Genomic DNA, 14,768 nt, shown 5'->3' with positions numbered 1-14,768 from the left:
TGTGTGTTGTGTGTGTGAGTGTGTGTGTGTGTGTGTGAGTGTGTGTGTGTGGTGTGTGTGGTGTGTGTGTGAGTGTGTGTGTGTTGTGGTGTGTGTGTGTGTGTTGTGTGTGTGTGTGTGTGTTGTGGTGTGTGTGTGTGTGTGTGTGTGTGTGTGTGTGTGTTTCCTCCTGCCCTTCAACCTCAGTCCAAGGTGAATATCTCCATCAGCTGCAGTGAGAGAGGCGACCTGCAGGGGGAGCAAGAGACAACAGGGGTGTGTGTGTGTGGGGGGGGGGGGGAAGAGGGAGAGGAATAAAAACAACATGATGGAAGGGATGAAAGAGAGAGAGACAGTTGAAAACTCTGATCTTTATTTATTAAAAATATTATTATTTATAATCATAAATATGCTTATAGATATTAATGTATCTACATCCTGTACATGAGTATTATAACAGTTATTTTTATTAAAAAAATAATAATTTGTTTTATCATTGTTGTATTTCTATTCTATTTCTTCAACAGTTTTTCTTTCATTGTGTGTTTCATTGATTTCACAAGTGCATTTAACACCATCCAACCCCCCGTCCTTAAAGACAAGCTGGAGGGGAAGGGGGGCGGATCCCTGCTTCACCTCCTGGACAAGACGACCACAGTACGTCAGGCTGGGTGACTGTGTCTCAGGGACGGTGATGAGCAGCACTGGGGCTCCACAGGGAACTGTTCATGTTCATCCTGTATACGGCCGACTTTAAATACAACTCTGAGTCCTGCCACATCCACAAATACTCGGATGACACAGATATTGTGGCGCGTATCAGGAACAGGCAGGAAGAGGAGAACAGGGATCTGATGATGGTCCTCAGTGAATGGAGCGACAGGAGCTGCTTCCTTCTGAGAACCTCCAACACCAAGGAGATGCTCATGGACTTTGGGAGGTCTCGGCCCTTCAGCCAGTCAGCATTCAAGGGAAGGACATTGAGGTGGTGCACACTTATAAATACCTAGGTGTGCACCTGGACAGTAAACTGGACTGGTCCCTGAACACAGATGCCATCTACCTGAAGGGGAGGCTCAGGTCCTTTGACGTCTGCAGTGAAACGCTGCACATGTTCTATCAGTCAGTGGTGGACAGTGGACTCTTTAATGCTGCAGTCTGCTGGGGAAGCAGCATGACAGACATGAACACCAGGAGACTGGACCAGCTGGTCAAAGAGGCTGAGAAGCAGCTACAGAAGCAAACGTCTCATCTCACTGCGCTGCAGAACAGAGAGGTTCAGGAGATCCATCAGGCTGTACAACACCTCAGCTAAAGGAAGTCAAAATGTTTTCACTTTTTATTTTTGGATATTGTGACTTTGTTTCAAAAACTCATTTTACAACTTTTTATAGAATTAGTGAAAAAACGTCTGAAATATTAAATGTTCATTCTTTAAACATTATAAGACATTCAGACATTCCTGTGTGAACCCCGGACAGGTGTGACTGAACACACCTGTGTGTTCCACCCAGGCACATATAAGGACGGCCTGCTCCTCTGCTCGGGTCCTTTTTTCAAAAGCAGGAAGTGCTGAAGAAGCAAAAAGAGTGAACATCTTCACTCATCTTATTCATTTCTCAAAGTTTGTAAGGAAAGTGGAGACAGCTGTAGCTCAACCTGCTAAACGTGTTAATTGTTTTCTGTCTGTTTATAGAATCAGTTCAAGAGGATTTTTCTTTAGTTACTGATCATTTATTTTTCGTTGCAGTGGATGAGACGTTGTGATGCAGGTGGACAGAAGATTGAAAACAAGTAAGTGGTAAAAACTTTAAACAGGATGAACGTCACATCGATCACTGCAGGTTTATTTTCTCTGAACTCTTTGACCTCCACAGAGGAGCTGATTAAAAGTCTTGTTTTCACCTTCAGTATGGAAGCTCAAAAGGGACAGAATGACCGTCATTCATTAAAAATAAATGAATATACATTTTACCAAAAGCTGAGCTGTAAATAATTATATTAGTGTTTTTATCCACCTTTTGATTTCATTTATTATTCCACATTTATATATTTATATATATTTATATTCACATACCCTTTCACATTTGTCACTTATGGGCCTCCATACGTCCTGGACAGTTCAGACCTGGGTTTTGACTCTCAGGCTGCCGGGCCTTGTCATCTATGTATCTATGTTTTTATTGATGGTTAATATTCCCTAAAGAAACTTTGAATAAAACATGAATCAGACATACGGCAGTAAAGGTCGGTTTCTAATTGTGATGATACAAACACATTATTTATTATTTCTAAAGGAAACTACACATGGTTCTAAATATATTTATTTCATTATCAACACAGCAGAGGTTTACACAGTTAGTTTTTATTTATCTTCTGAAAACAAAGAGATAAATAAATAAAGAGGATCCATGTTCTTACAAAATGAGACGTTTGTTCCCTGATAATAACTCAGACGGTTCCCTGTTAAACCTGAAGGACAGACCAGACCGCTGAATTATTGATGAAACAAGATCTCTGATCTTCCTCCTCACTGAGTCTAATGTCTGAACACAAACTCATCACTTCCTCATTTAAGACAAAGATTTTCCTTTTTAAGCAAAGAAGATTTTAGTGAGAGAGGAGGAAGAAAGAGGGCCAGACGCCCGGGGGTTTCCTCCAGGAGCCCCCACAGTTCATCTCTGCTGCCACACAGCCCCCAACAGGAAGTCTGCGATGTCTTTTCAGAGTAAAGGCAGGAGGTATTTTTTTGATCTGACAGATCTTGTTGTGTGCCGGGTCGTGAAGGTCCAGGTCCAGGTCCAGGTTCAGGGTCAGTCTGTGTCAGAGCTGCAGCAGGAATCAAACCTGTGACCTTCCAGTGTCACTGCTGCGCTAACACAGACACCATGTTCACGCTGGTGGTTGGCAGAAATCAGTTTTGTCTCTTTTGGTCGTATTTTGTCTCTTATGGTTGAATTTAGTCTCTTTTGGTCGTATTTTGTCTCTTTGTGGCTGTATTTTGTCTCTTTGTGGCTGTATTTTGTCTCTTATGAGCGTATTTTGTCTCTTTTGGTCGTATTTTGTCTCTTATGGACGTATTTGTCTCTTTTGGTCGTATATTGTCTCTTTTGTCGTATTTTGTCTCTTATGACGTATTTTGTCTCTTTGTGGTCGTATTTTGTCTCTTTGTGGTCGTATTTTGTCTCTTATGAGCGTATTTTGTCTCTTATGGTTGAATTTTGTCTCTTTTGGTCGTATTTTGTCTCTTTTGGTCGTATTTTGTCTCTTATGGTTGAATTTAGTCTCTTTTGGTCGTATTTTGTCTCTTTGTGGCTGTATTTTGTCTCTTATGAGCGTATTTTGTCTCTTTTGGTCGTATTTTGTCTCTTATGGACGTATTTGTCTCTTTTGGTCGTATATTGTCTCTTTGTGGCTGTATTTTGTCTCTTATGAGCGTATTTTGTCTCTTTGTGGTCGTATTTTGTCTCTTTGTGGTCGTATTTTGTCTCTTATGAGCGTATTTTGTCTCTTATGGTTGAATTTTGTCTCTTTTGGTCGTATTTTGTCTCTTTTGGTCGTATTTTGTCTCTTATGGTTGAATTTTGTCTCTTTTGGTCGTATATTGTCTCTTTGTGGTTGTATTTTGTCTCTTTGTGGTCGTATTTTGTCTCTTATGGTTGAATTTTGTCTCTTTGTGGTCGTATTTTGTCTCTTATGACGTATTTTGTCTCTGTGGTCGTTTATTGTCTACTTTGGTCATTTGTGGTTGTATTTTGTCTCTTTTGGTTGTATTTTGTCTCTTTTGTTGAATTTTGTCTCTTTGTGGTCGTATTTTGTCTCTTATGGTCGTATTTTGTCTCTTTGTGGTTGAATTTTGTCTCTTTGTGGTTGAATTTTGTCTCTTATGGTTGAATTTTGTCTCTTTGTGGTCGTATTTTGTCTCTTTTGGTCGTATTTTGTCTTTTATGGTTGAATTATGTCTCTTTGTGGTCATATTTTGTCTCTTTGTGGCTGTATTTTGTCTCTTATGGACATATTTTGTCTCTTTTGAGCGTATTTTGTCTCTTTGTGGTCGTATTTTGTCTCTTTTGGTCGTATTTTGTCTCTTTTGGTCGTATTTTGTCTCTTATGGTTGAATTTAGTCTCTTTTGGTCGTATTTTGTCTCTTTGTGGCTGTATTTTGTCTCTTATGAGCGTATTTTGTCTCTTTGTGGTCGTATTTTGTCTCTTATGGACGTATTTTGTCTCTTTTGGTTGTATTTTGTCTCTTTGTGATCGTATATTGTCTCATTTGGTCGTATTTTATCTCTCTGTGGTCGTTTATTGTCTACTTTGGTCATTTGTGGTTGTATTTTGTCTCTTTTGGTCGTATTTTGTCTCTTATGGACGTATTTTGTCTCTTTTGGTCGTATTTTGTCTCTTTTGGTCGTATTTTGTCTCTTATGGACGTATTTTGTCTCTTTTGGTCGTATATTGTCTCTTTGTGGCTGTATTTTGTCTCTTATGGACGTATTTTGTCTCTTTTGGTCGTATTTTGTCTCTTATGGTTGAATTTTGTCTCTTTTGGTCCTATATTGTCTCTTTGTGGTTGAATTTTGTCTCTTTATGGTTGAATTTTGTCTCTTTTGGTCGTATTTTGTCTCTTATGGTTGAATTTTGTCTCTTTTGGTCCTATATTGTCTCTTTGTGGTTGAATTTTGTCTCTTTATGGTTGAATTTTGTCTCTGTGATCGTATATTGTCTCTTTTGGTCGTATATTGTCTCTTTGTGGTTGTATTTTGTCTCTTTGTGGTTGTATTTTGTCTCTTTTGGTCGTATTTTGTCCCTTTGTGGTTGAATTTTGTCTCTTTGTGGTTGTATTTTGTCTCTTTGTGGTTGTATTTTGTCTCTTTTGGTCGTATTTTGTCTCTTTGTGGTCGTATTTTGTCTCTTATGGACGTATTTTGTCTCTTTTGGTCGTAATTTGTCTCTTATGGTTGAATTTAGTCTCTTTTGTTCCTATATTGTCTCTTTGTGGTTGAATTTTGTCTCTTTATGGTTGAATTTTGTCTCTGTGGTCGTATATTGTCTCTTTTGGTCGTATTTTGTCTCTTTGTGGTTGAATTTTGTCTCTTATGGTTGAATTTTGTCTCTTTGTGGTCGTATTTTGTCTCTTATGGTCGTATTTTGTCTCTTTGTGGTTGAATTTTGTCTCTTATGGTTGAATTTTGTCTCTTTGTGGTCGTATTTTGTCTCTTATGGTCGTATTTTGTCTTTTATGGTTGAATTTTGTCTCTTTGTGGTCATATTTTGTCTCTTTGTGGCTGTATTGTGTCTCTTATGGACATATTTTGTCTCTTTTGGTCGTATTTTGTCTCTTATGGTTGAATTTTGTCTCTTTTGGTCGTATTTTGTCTCTTTGTGGTCGTATTTTGTCTCTTTTGGTCGTATTTTGTCTCTTTTGGTCGTATTTTGTCTCTTTTGGTCGTATTTTGTCTCTTTGTGGTTGAATTTTGTCTCTTATGGTTGAATTTTGTCTCTTTGTGGTCATATTTTGTCTCTTTGTGGTTGAATTTTGTCTCTTATGGTTGAATTTTGTCTCTTTGTGGTCGTATTTTGTCTCTTTGTGGTCGTATTTTGTCTCTTATGGACGTATTTTGTCTCTTTTGGTTGTATTTTGTCTCTTATGGTTGAATTTGTCTCTTTTGGTCGTATATTGTCTCTTTGTGGTCGTATTTTGTCTCTTTGTGGTCGTATTTTGTCTCTAATGGTCATATAATGTCTCTTTGTGGTCATATTTCGTCTCTTTTGGTCGTATATTGTTTCTTTTGGTCGTATTTTATCTCTCTGTGGTCGTATATTGTCTACTTTGGTCATTTGTGGTTGTATTTTGTCTCTTTTGGTCGTTTTTGTGTCTTTTGGTCGTATTTTTGGTCGGTTGCGGTTGGCTGTGAAACTTTTGTTCGTGTCATATTTAAGTAAAGTTTCTAAAACTGTCTCCTGTTGTCTCTGAGGTCAAAGCTTGTATCTTTGTGTCATGATGAGACGAGCTGCGCCACGTCTCCATCAGCAGCTCTGAATCTTTGCATCATGTAGACACACCACAGATATATTCAGACTTCATCTTCTTCAGCTGATAGTGTTTCCTGTTCGTCTCCGTCTACAGCAGCTCAGAAACATCAGGAGTCTCCTCAGCCAATGAGAAGAGGAGAATCTTCACAGTCAGGAAGTGTTCAAAACTACAAAACATTTGAAATGAATCTGTTTGTGAAGCAATGTGTGTTTTAATATTTAATAACCGGTTTTCATTAGATATTAGAATGAATATAATTAAAAGATAAATAAAATCTGTAAAAACATGAAACAAACATTTGACTGTTTCAGTGACATGTCTGTCATGACCATATGTCACATTTTTACCCTCTGCAACCCTCCTCCCCCTCCCCCTCCCTACCATATAAGGACAGACAGAATGAACAGATTGTCCCCCCCCCCCCCCCTTCCTGATCCTGATCCTCATTCACCTGAAACCAAACACACCTCCCTGCTGCAGAGAGAGAGAGGAGGGGGGAGGGAGGGAACAGGGCGGAGGAGAGGAGGGGAGGGGGAGGGGAGAGGCAGCAGCAGCAGGTAGAGATGAAGGGAGGGGGGATCTGGCGCCTGCGCACTGCCTCTCCATCCCCTCCGCATCGCCCCCCCCTCCTCCCTCCCTCCTCTCTCTTTTTCTGCAGCATCAGTACCACACTCCCTCCCTCCCCCCTCCTCTCGCTCTCTCCCTCCCTCCCTCCCTCCCTCTCTCTCTCTCTCTCTCTCTCTCTCGGTCGGTTTCCTGCCGGGCTGCTGCTGCTTTGCGCGCTGCGGGGCCACACTGCGACCGCACCGAGGAGGAAGAGGAGGAAGCCGCGGAGCGAAAAGGGGGGCCAGTCTGAGCCAGAGCGGCGGGAAAAAACCATAAAACTCAGAGGAGGAGGGTTTGAACGCGCCGTCACCGCGCGGATAAAAAACACCAGAGAAGAAGAAGCAGCAGCAGAAGGCGGAGACGCGTCACACCGCGCCGCCGCTCCTCCTCGTCTGTCTCCGCTTTCCAGGAGAACCGAAGAAGAAGAAGAGGAAGAGAAGAACCGAGAGGAGGACGAGCAGAGGGGAATCTTGTTGGGGAATCTCGGAGCGCAAAACGACGAACGACGCGGTGTTGGACCCCCCCCCCCTCCCCTCCCGGACCAGGGCCGATTCTCCGTTGTCTAGCAGCCAGCTCGGCGCGGCGAAACCATGAAGGACCGTACGGCGGAACTGCGAAGTGTAAGATGAAAATTTTCTCTTTCCTATCCATCCATGTTCCATCACCACTTCCTCCTCCTCCTCCTCCTCCTCCTCCTCCTGTGGCCGCTGCAGCTTCACGGCCTCGCCGCCTCTGCTCCGCTGCATCCGGATGCGAGCGGTGCGACGCGGTGCGGAGAGGTGCGGGGCGGTAAAAGCTGCTAAAAAAAACCTACATATGTGCAGATTTTCGCGCCTCTGCGGAGGAGTTTGTGTCGGCGGGCTGTGCTGCGGCTGCGACTCTTCATGCTGTGAATACAGAGTGAGGAGAGGAGGCTGCAGAGGGAGAAATGGAGGCTTTTCTTTTCTCTGACATCTCATTGATTCTCAGTGTGAGTGGATGTTCGGTTTGTGGTGCGGTGCGCACCGGCTGGAGGTCACGTTACACTCTGATTGTCTGTGTGATCACCGGCCTGTGAGCGCGTCCGGCGGGTTTAGACGCAGAGGCCTCTCCGCTCCTGCGGCGCGGCGCGGATGTTGGAGATGGTTAAAAAAAATCAAAACGCTCCATCCATGCTAATGTGGCCGTGCATGCGTGCCTGGATGACCCGATGGAGGGGGGAGGAGGGGGGGGGGGGCAGGAGGGGGAGAGCTGACTCTGAAATGAGCCGCGGACCAAAATGCAGTGATTTTTTTTTTCCCGAGGCCGCATCCTGCAGCCCGCGCGCCTCCTCCCTCATGATGGAGAGCCGCGTGAGAGCGGGAGCATCATCAGCCCCGATCAGGCGGAGAGGAGGTGATCGATGCGCGGCAGCACGGATGAAGCGGCAGCGAAGAGATGCGGCGAAATTTGCTGCTTTTTCCGCGTGTTTCCTGCCGCTCCTGTAGCTACGGGTGAAGGTGGAGGGAGGGGAGAAGGGAGGGGGGAGTGGGGGTGGGGGTGGGGGGGCCCATTCGTTGTACCAAAGCCTCACCCATTTTATGACTGTGGCTCCGCACCGGCTGAGACCAGAGGTTTCACCGCGGAGAGACGCGGTGCAGCGCCGCCGCTTCCGCGAACAGCTGATGCTGGCGGTTTGGGCGGATTGTGGTGGGATTCTTGTGGGTGGGGGGGGGGGGGGGGGGGGGGGGGGGGGGTGTCACATCAGTTGCTCAAACTCTGCAGCAGCTCCACGCTCCCCCCGCCGCGCGGGCACCTCCCGGGTTCATCCGGGTTCGCGTCAGGATCTGTATCCATCTATCTATCTATCTATCTATCTATCATCTATCTATCAACTATCATCTATCATCTATCTATCATCTATCTATCATCTATCATCTATCTATCTATCTATCTATCTATCTATCTATCTATCTATCTATCTATCTATCTATCTATCATCTATCTATCATCTATCATCTATCTATCTATCTAACAGTATATCTGTGTCTGTATATTTTTGGGGGGCAGGTCAGAACCTGATCAATAAATCAGCAGCTGAATGTGTGTGTGTGTGTGTGGTGTGTGTGTGTGGTGTGTGTGTGTGACAGCCTCAGTTTACCGCACTGCTGTCCATCCATCCCTCCGTCCTCATCCATCACTTCTTCACCTCCCTCCTTCATCCGTCCATTAACAATCCTCCATCTTCACTCCATTCCTGGTTGTAGCTTCCCTCCCTCTTCTCTTCCTCTTCTCATCCATCCTTCCACCATCTTTTCATTTCATCAGTATTTCCATCCCTCCATCTTCTTTATCTTCTATCTGTTGTTTCACTTTTATTTTCTCTTCTTCCATCCATCTTTTCCTCACCCTGTATCCCTTCATCATCCACTATTCCATCTTCCTCTCCCTCCTTCCGTTCATCCATCCCTCCATCTTCTTCCTTCCTTTCACTTCTTCATCCATAAAAATGAAACTTTAAAGTTAAAGTTAGTCAGCTGATGCAGGCGAACAGCTGATTCTTCAGTCGCTGCCTTTAAACTACAGAAGAAGAAGATCCAGTCAAAGCTCAGACAATGAAGAATTCAGATCCTTTACCAAAGTAAAAGTACCAACACGTCACATCCTCCTTTACTACAAAATAAAAGTCCTGTATTTACATGTAGAAACTGATGATCAATGACATCATTGATCCTGAGTGATCAATGCTGTAACTCCGTCACATACACTCAGACAGATCAGTCCAATGGTCCCCAACATGGGGGGCGGGGCCTACACAGGGCCACCAGGTAAATCTGAGGGGTCGTCACATGATCACTGATCTGGAGTCAGTTTTCAAATTAAAATAGATGTTCAAATTAAATCAGGAGACTCTACGACCGAGGTCAAAGGTCACTGAGGTCGCCTCCTAAATAGATCCAGATGGGTTGTATTTTATAAACTCGCTGTGTTTTTAAATGAGTTTTAGAGACGAAGCGGCTGTTTCCCTCCGAGAGGAGAGAAATATCAATAATCAATAATCAACAGATACAAGAAGCTCAGAAGCTTCTTTCATCCTTCCATCACTTTAATATTTTCCCTCTTCCATCATCCTGTCATCCCTCCCTCCTCCCTGCTTCCCCTTTCTCTCCATCTCTCTTCCTGACCTCTTTTCATCCTGCATCACTCCATCCTCTCATTTATCCATCTCCTCCTCCTTCTCCTCCCTCCATCCCTTCTCCTCCTCCTCCCTCCATCCCTTCTCCTCCCTCCATCCTTCTTCTCCTCCTCCTCCTCCCTCCCTCCCTCTCCTCCCTCCCTCCTCCTCCCTCCATCCCTCCTCCCTCCCTTCTCCTCCCTCCTTCTCCTCCCTCCATCCCTTCTCTCCTCCCTCCCTTCTCCTCCTCCTCCCTCCCCCTCCCCCTCCTCCCTCCATCCCTCCTCCCTCCATCCCTCCTCCTCCTCCCTCCCTCCATCCTTTCTTCTCCTCCCTCCCTCCTCCTCCTCCTCCATCCCTCCTCCTCCCTCCATCCCTCCTCCTCCTCCTCCATCCCTTCTCCTCCCTCCATCCCTTCTCCTCCCTCCATCCCTCCTCCTCCTCCATCCTTTCTCCTCCTCCTCCCTCCATCCCCTCCTTCTCCTCCCTCCATCCTTTCTCTCCTCCCTCCATCCTTCTTCTCCTCCCTCCCTCCCTCTCCTCCCCTCCATCCCTCCTCCTCCCTCCATCCCTTCTCCTCCCTCCATCCCTTCTCCTCCCTCCATCCTTTCTCCTCCCTCCATCCTTTCTCCTCCCTCCATCCCTTCTCCTCCCTCCATCCTTTCTCCTCCCTCCATCCCTTCTTCTCCTCCCTCCCCTCCTCCTCCCTCCATCCCTTCTCCTCCCTCCATCCTTCTCCTCCCTCCTCCTCCTCCCTCCATCCTCCTCCTCCCTCCATCCTTCTCCTCCCTCCATCCCTTCTCCTCCTCCTCCTCCTCCTCCCTCCATCCCTCCTCCTCCCTCCATCCTTTCTCCTCCCTTCCCTCCTCCTCCCTCCATCCCTCCTCCTCCCTCCATCCCTTCTCCTCCCTCCATCCTTTCTCCTCCCTCCCTCCTCCTCCTCCCTCCATCCCTCCTCCCTCCATCCTTTCTCCTCCCTCCTCCTCCTCCCTCCATCCCTTCTCCTCCCTCCATCCCTTCTCCTCCCTCCCTCCTCCTCCTCCCTCCATCCCTCCTCCTCCCTCCATCCTTTCTCCTCCCTCCTCCTCCTCCCTCCATCCTTTCTCCTCCCTCCTCCTCCTCCCTCCATCCCTCCTCCTCCCTCCATCCCTTCTCCTCCCTCCTCCTCCTCCTCCCTCCTCCTCCTCCTCCCTCCTCCTCCTCCCTCCATCCCTCCTCCTCCCTCCATCCTTTCTCCTCCCTCCTCCTCCTCCCTCCATCCCTTCTTCTCCTCCCTCCCTTCTCCTCCTCCCTCCATCCCTTCTCCTCCCTCCATCCTTTCTCCTCCCTCCATCCCCTCTCCTCCCTCCATCCCTTCTTCTTCTCCCTCCATCCCTTCTTCTCCTCCCTCCATCCCTTCTCCTCCCTCCATCCCTTCTTCTTCTCCCTCCATCCCTTCTTCTCCTCCTCCATCCCCTCTCCTCCCTCCATCCTTTCTCCTCCCTCCATCCCTTCTCCTCCCTCCATCCCTTCTTCTTCTCCCTCCATCCCTTCTTCTCCTCCCTCCATCCCTTCTCCCCCTCCATCCCTTCTTCTTCTCCCTCATCCCTTCTCTCCTCCCTCCATCCCTTCTCCTCCCTCCATCCTTTCTCCTCCTCCATCCCTCCTCCTCCTCCATCCCTATTCCTCCCTCCATCCCCTCTTCTCCTCCTCCATCCCTTCTTCTCCTCCCTCCATCCCCTCTATCCCTCCTCCTCCCTCCATCCCTCCTCCTCCCTCCATCCCTATTCCTCCCTCCATCCCCTCTTCTCCTCCTCCCTCCATCCCTTCTTCTCCTCCCTCCATCCCCTCTCTCCCTCCATCCCTCCTCCTCCCTCCATCCCTCCTCCTCCCTCCATCCCTACTTCTCCCTCCATCCCCTCTTCTCCTCCCTCCATCCTTTCTTCTCCTCCCTCCATCCCCTCTCTCCCTCCATCCCTCCTCCTCCCTCCATCCTTTCTTCTCCTCCCTCCATCCCCTCTTCTCCTCCCTTCTCAGACGCCACAGAGGAGAATTTAAATCTTGTTGTTTGTTGGCTCCTCCTCTGTGTCGGCCATGTTGGATGATCACTGGAGTGAAATGCTGCCGGTAACAGATGCTGCTGTATCATGCAGCAGCTGCAGCAGCTCCGTAGTAATAATTATATTTTTATGTAATCGTCCACATCACAGTGAAACCCCCCCCCCCCCCCCCCCCCCCCCCCCCCCACCCCCCCCCCCCCCCCCCCCCCCCCCCCCCCCCCCCCCCCCCCCCAGCCCTGTGAGTGTGACTGAATCCTGTAATAACAAACAACCATCAAACTACAAGCGGCAAATAAAACAGTGTCATGTCCCTTTAATGTGATTCATAAAACACAAACCATCATGACTCAGTTACTGTGATGTCCCATTCAGAAATCTAATATATATTTCCCATGTATTATTATCACATATGAAGATATATGTTTATTACATATATGAAATACTGAAATGTGTATATGTACATATATTAAAAATATCTATAATGAATTTTTAAATACAGTAGAACACGTGTTCTATGTAAAAAATTATGTGTTAATATATATTTTACTTATTTATGCAAGTTTATTAAAACAACATTTAAAAAGATCTATATGTTTATATGTTTTTCTGAATAATAGACTGGATAGATATGTATTTATGTAACATGTCTAAAATGTAAGCATACATACATAAATGTGTATATTTGTTTAAGCTAGATATATGTCAATATATGAAATTGTTCCAATTTCTAACAGGTTTCATATATAATTTTTACATATATGTACATACTGAATAAAAACATGTATTTCATAAATGGAAATTCAATATATGGACATATATTACATTTGCATATGGGGTAGAAGATTCATATAAAACATGTTCATAGAATATAATGTGTCTCGGATATTATTCCAGATTAAGTCCAAAGATGCTTCAAGTATTTTTATTGTTTTTTTGAACATTAATGAGCAGAAATATTATATTTAGATTTTTAAACAAATTAAAGAAATCCAGAAGGATCTTCTCTCAGGCTTCTCTCTGGAGCTCTAGTCTGTGAGCCAATCAGAAGAGAGGAGGCTCTGAGCCTCTCTTCTGATTGGCTGACTGTTTTCTGAGTGATCCAATAAAAATGAAGCAGATTTCAGGTAAAAACACTCAGAGAAACTAAATCCTGCAAGGTTTGGATGGTGGGTCCAGGTGGGCGGGGCTTGGTGACTGCTTTGTTGTGACATCACAAAGTACCAGAAGTCCTGACGGCTGGTTTTAAGGCTCAGTTTCTGAATACAGGCTGTGTGCATTTCTCTGTGGACTGAGGCTTTGATACTTTCACAGTATTAATATAGAAGCTAGAGCTGATCTATAATCTATAATCACACTACACATGGACACACACCTTTACACTGGAGGAGCTGTAAATCTGTGTGTGTGTGTGTGTGTGTGTGTGTGTGTGTGTGTGTGTGTGTGTGTGTGTGTGTGTGTGTGTGTGTGTGGCTTGATCAGGGTCTGAGGACAGACATGTTGTGGGGTATTTGGCTTCTTGCCTCTCTTTTGAGATCCAGATCCTGTAGACCGTCATGCAGACCTTGTCCTGGATCACAAATGCTGCATCATTGTTCCTCGCTGCAGCACGAAGCCTCGTCGTGTTCAACCGCCGTGTCTCTCTCTGCAGCTCATCGTGTTGTCTCAGTCTGCTGTTTGTCAGGAGTTAGCTGAACGGTGTCGCTGCTGGTCTGGACGGGAGGTCAGGAGGTCCAAAATTCACAGCAGAAAAATCAGTGTTGAAATGAAAAAGCCGGATTCTGTTTCGGGCACCGTCAGTCTGTCTGATGTCAGACCCTCTGGATCCTGCTGAAGACCTGGATCTGTAAAACTCGTGTTTTTCAATCAGCTGCTCTGACTTTGTTGGGGACTATTTTCAGAGGATGTGTATCAGGACCTGAGAACGCCTGAGTGGATGAATCACTCCACAACAAATAAGTCAAGTAAAATCCTCCAGCAGCTGCCGCACATCTGCATCTCCTCATCACAGGTGTATTGTGACTGACACCAGACCAGGCTGGGCCGCGGGACACCTGACTCTGTGGTCTATTTACTAGCTGTTCTGGAGCTTTTGATCACATCACATGATCTTCCTCAGCAGATGAAACTGTATATGTGTATGAACGTGTGGACCTGCTGATCCGACCTGACCTCAGGTTCACTGACGCAGGAACATGTGAAATATAAACAGGGACAACGAAGGTGTCGAAACCATGGAGGGTGGAGGTCCGTAGAGGTCTTGGGTCTGTAGAGGTCTGGGGTCTGTGGAGGTCTGTAGAGGTCTGAGTCTGTGGAGCTCTGGGGTCTGTGGAGGTCTGAGGTCTGTGGAGGTCTGTAGAGGTCTGCGGAGGTCTGGGGTCTGTGGAGGTCTGGGGTCTGTGGAGGTCTGTAGAGGTCTGTGGAGGTCTGAGGTCTGTGGAGGTCTGTAGAGGTCTGGGGTCTGTGGAGGTCTGAGGTCTGTGGAGGTCTGTAGAGGTCTGCGGAGGTCTGGGGTCTGTAGAGGTCTGGGGTCTGTGGAGGTCTGTAGAGATCTGAGGTCTGTAGAGGTCTGGGGTCTGTGGAGGTCTGTAGAGGTCTGCGGAGGTCTGGGGTCTGTGGAGGTCTATGGAGGTCTGTAGAGGTCTGGGGTCTGTGGAGGTCTGTAGAGGTCTGCGGAGGTCTGGGGTCTGTAGAGGTCTGGGGTCTGTGGAGGTCTGTAGAGGTCTGAGGTCTGTAGAGGTCTGGGGTCTGTGGAGGTCTGTAGAGGTCTGCGGAGGTCTGGGGTCTGTAGAGGTCTGGGGTCTGTAGAGGTCTGTAGAGGTCTGGGGTCTGTGGAGGTCTGTAGAGGTCTGCGGAGGTCTGGGGTCTGTGGAGGTCTGTAGAGGTCTGTAGAGGTCTGGGGTCTGTAGAGGTCTGCAGAGGTCTGTAGAGGTCTGGGGTCTGTAGAGGTCTGGGGTCTGTGGAGGTCTGTAGAGGTCTG

General features: G+C 46.5%; 1 protein-coding gene across 1 annotated transcript in view; it reads left to right on the top strand.

The window, feature by feature from the left end:
* The first annotated feature begins 6,756 nt into the window (after positions 1–6,756).
* Positions 6,757–14,768, top strand: part of stx1b (syntaxin 1B) — a 57,451-nt gene continuing 49,439 nt past the window's right edge. Inside the window, exon 1 of the mRNA XM_056402365.1 lies at positions 6,757–7,239. Within this exon, the coding sequence (XP_056258340.1) occupies positions 7,210–7,239 (30 nt within the window). The 5' untranslated portion in view covers positions 6,757–7,209. The remainder of the gene's footprint in view (positions 7,240–14,768) is intronic.

The sequence above is a fragment of the Seriola aureovittata genome, chromosome 17 (assembly GCF_021018895.1).
Source record: "Seriola aureovittata isolate HTS-2021-v1 ecotype China chromosome 17, ASM2101889v1, whole genome shotgun sequence".
Classification (NCBI taxonomy): domain Eukaryota; kingdom Metazoa; phylum Chordata; class Actinopteri; order Carangiformes; family Carangidae; genus Seriola; species Seriola aureovittata.
The sequence above is the reverse complement of the archived record's forward strand: the minus strand, read 5'-3'. Positions and strand labels throughout refer to the sequence as shown.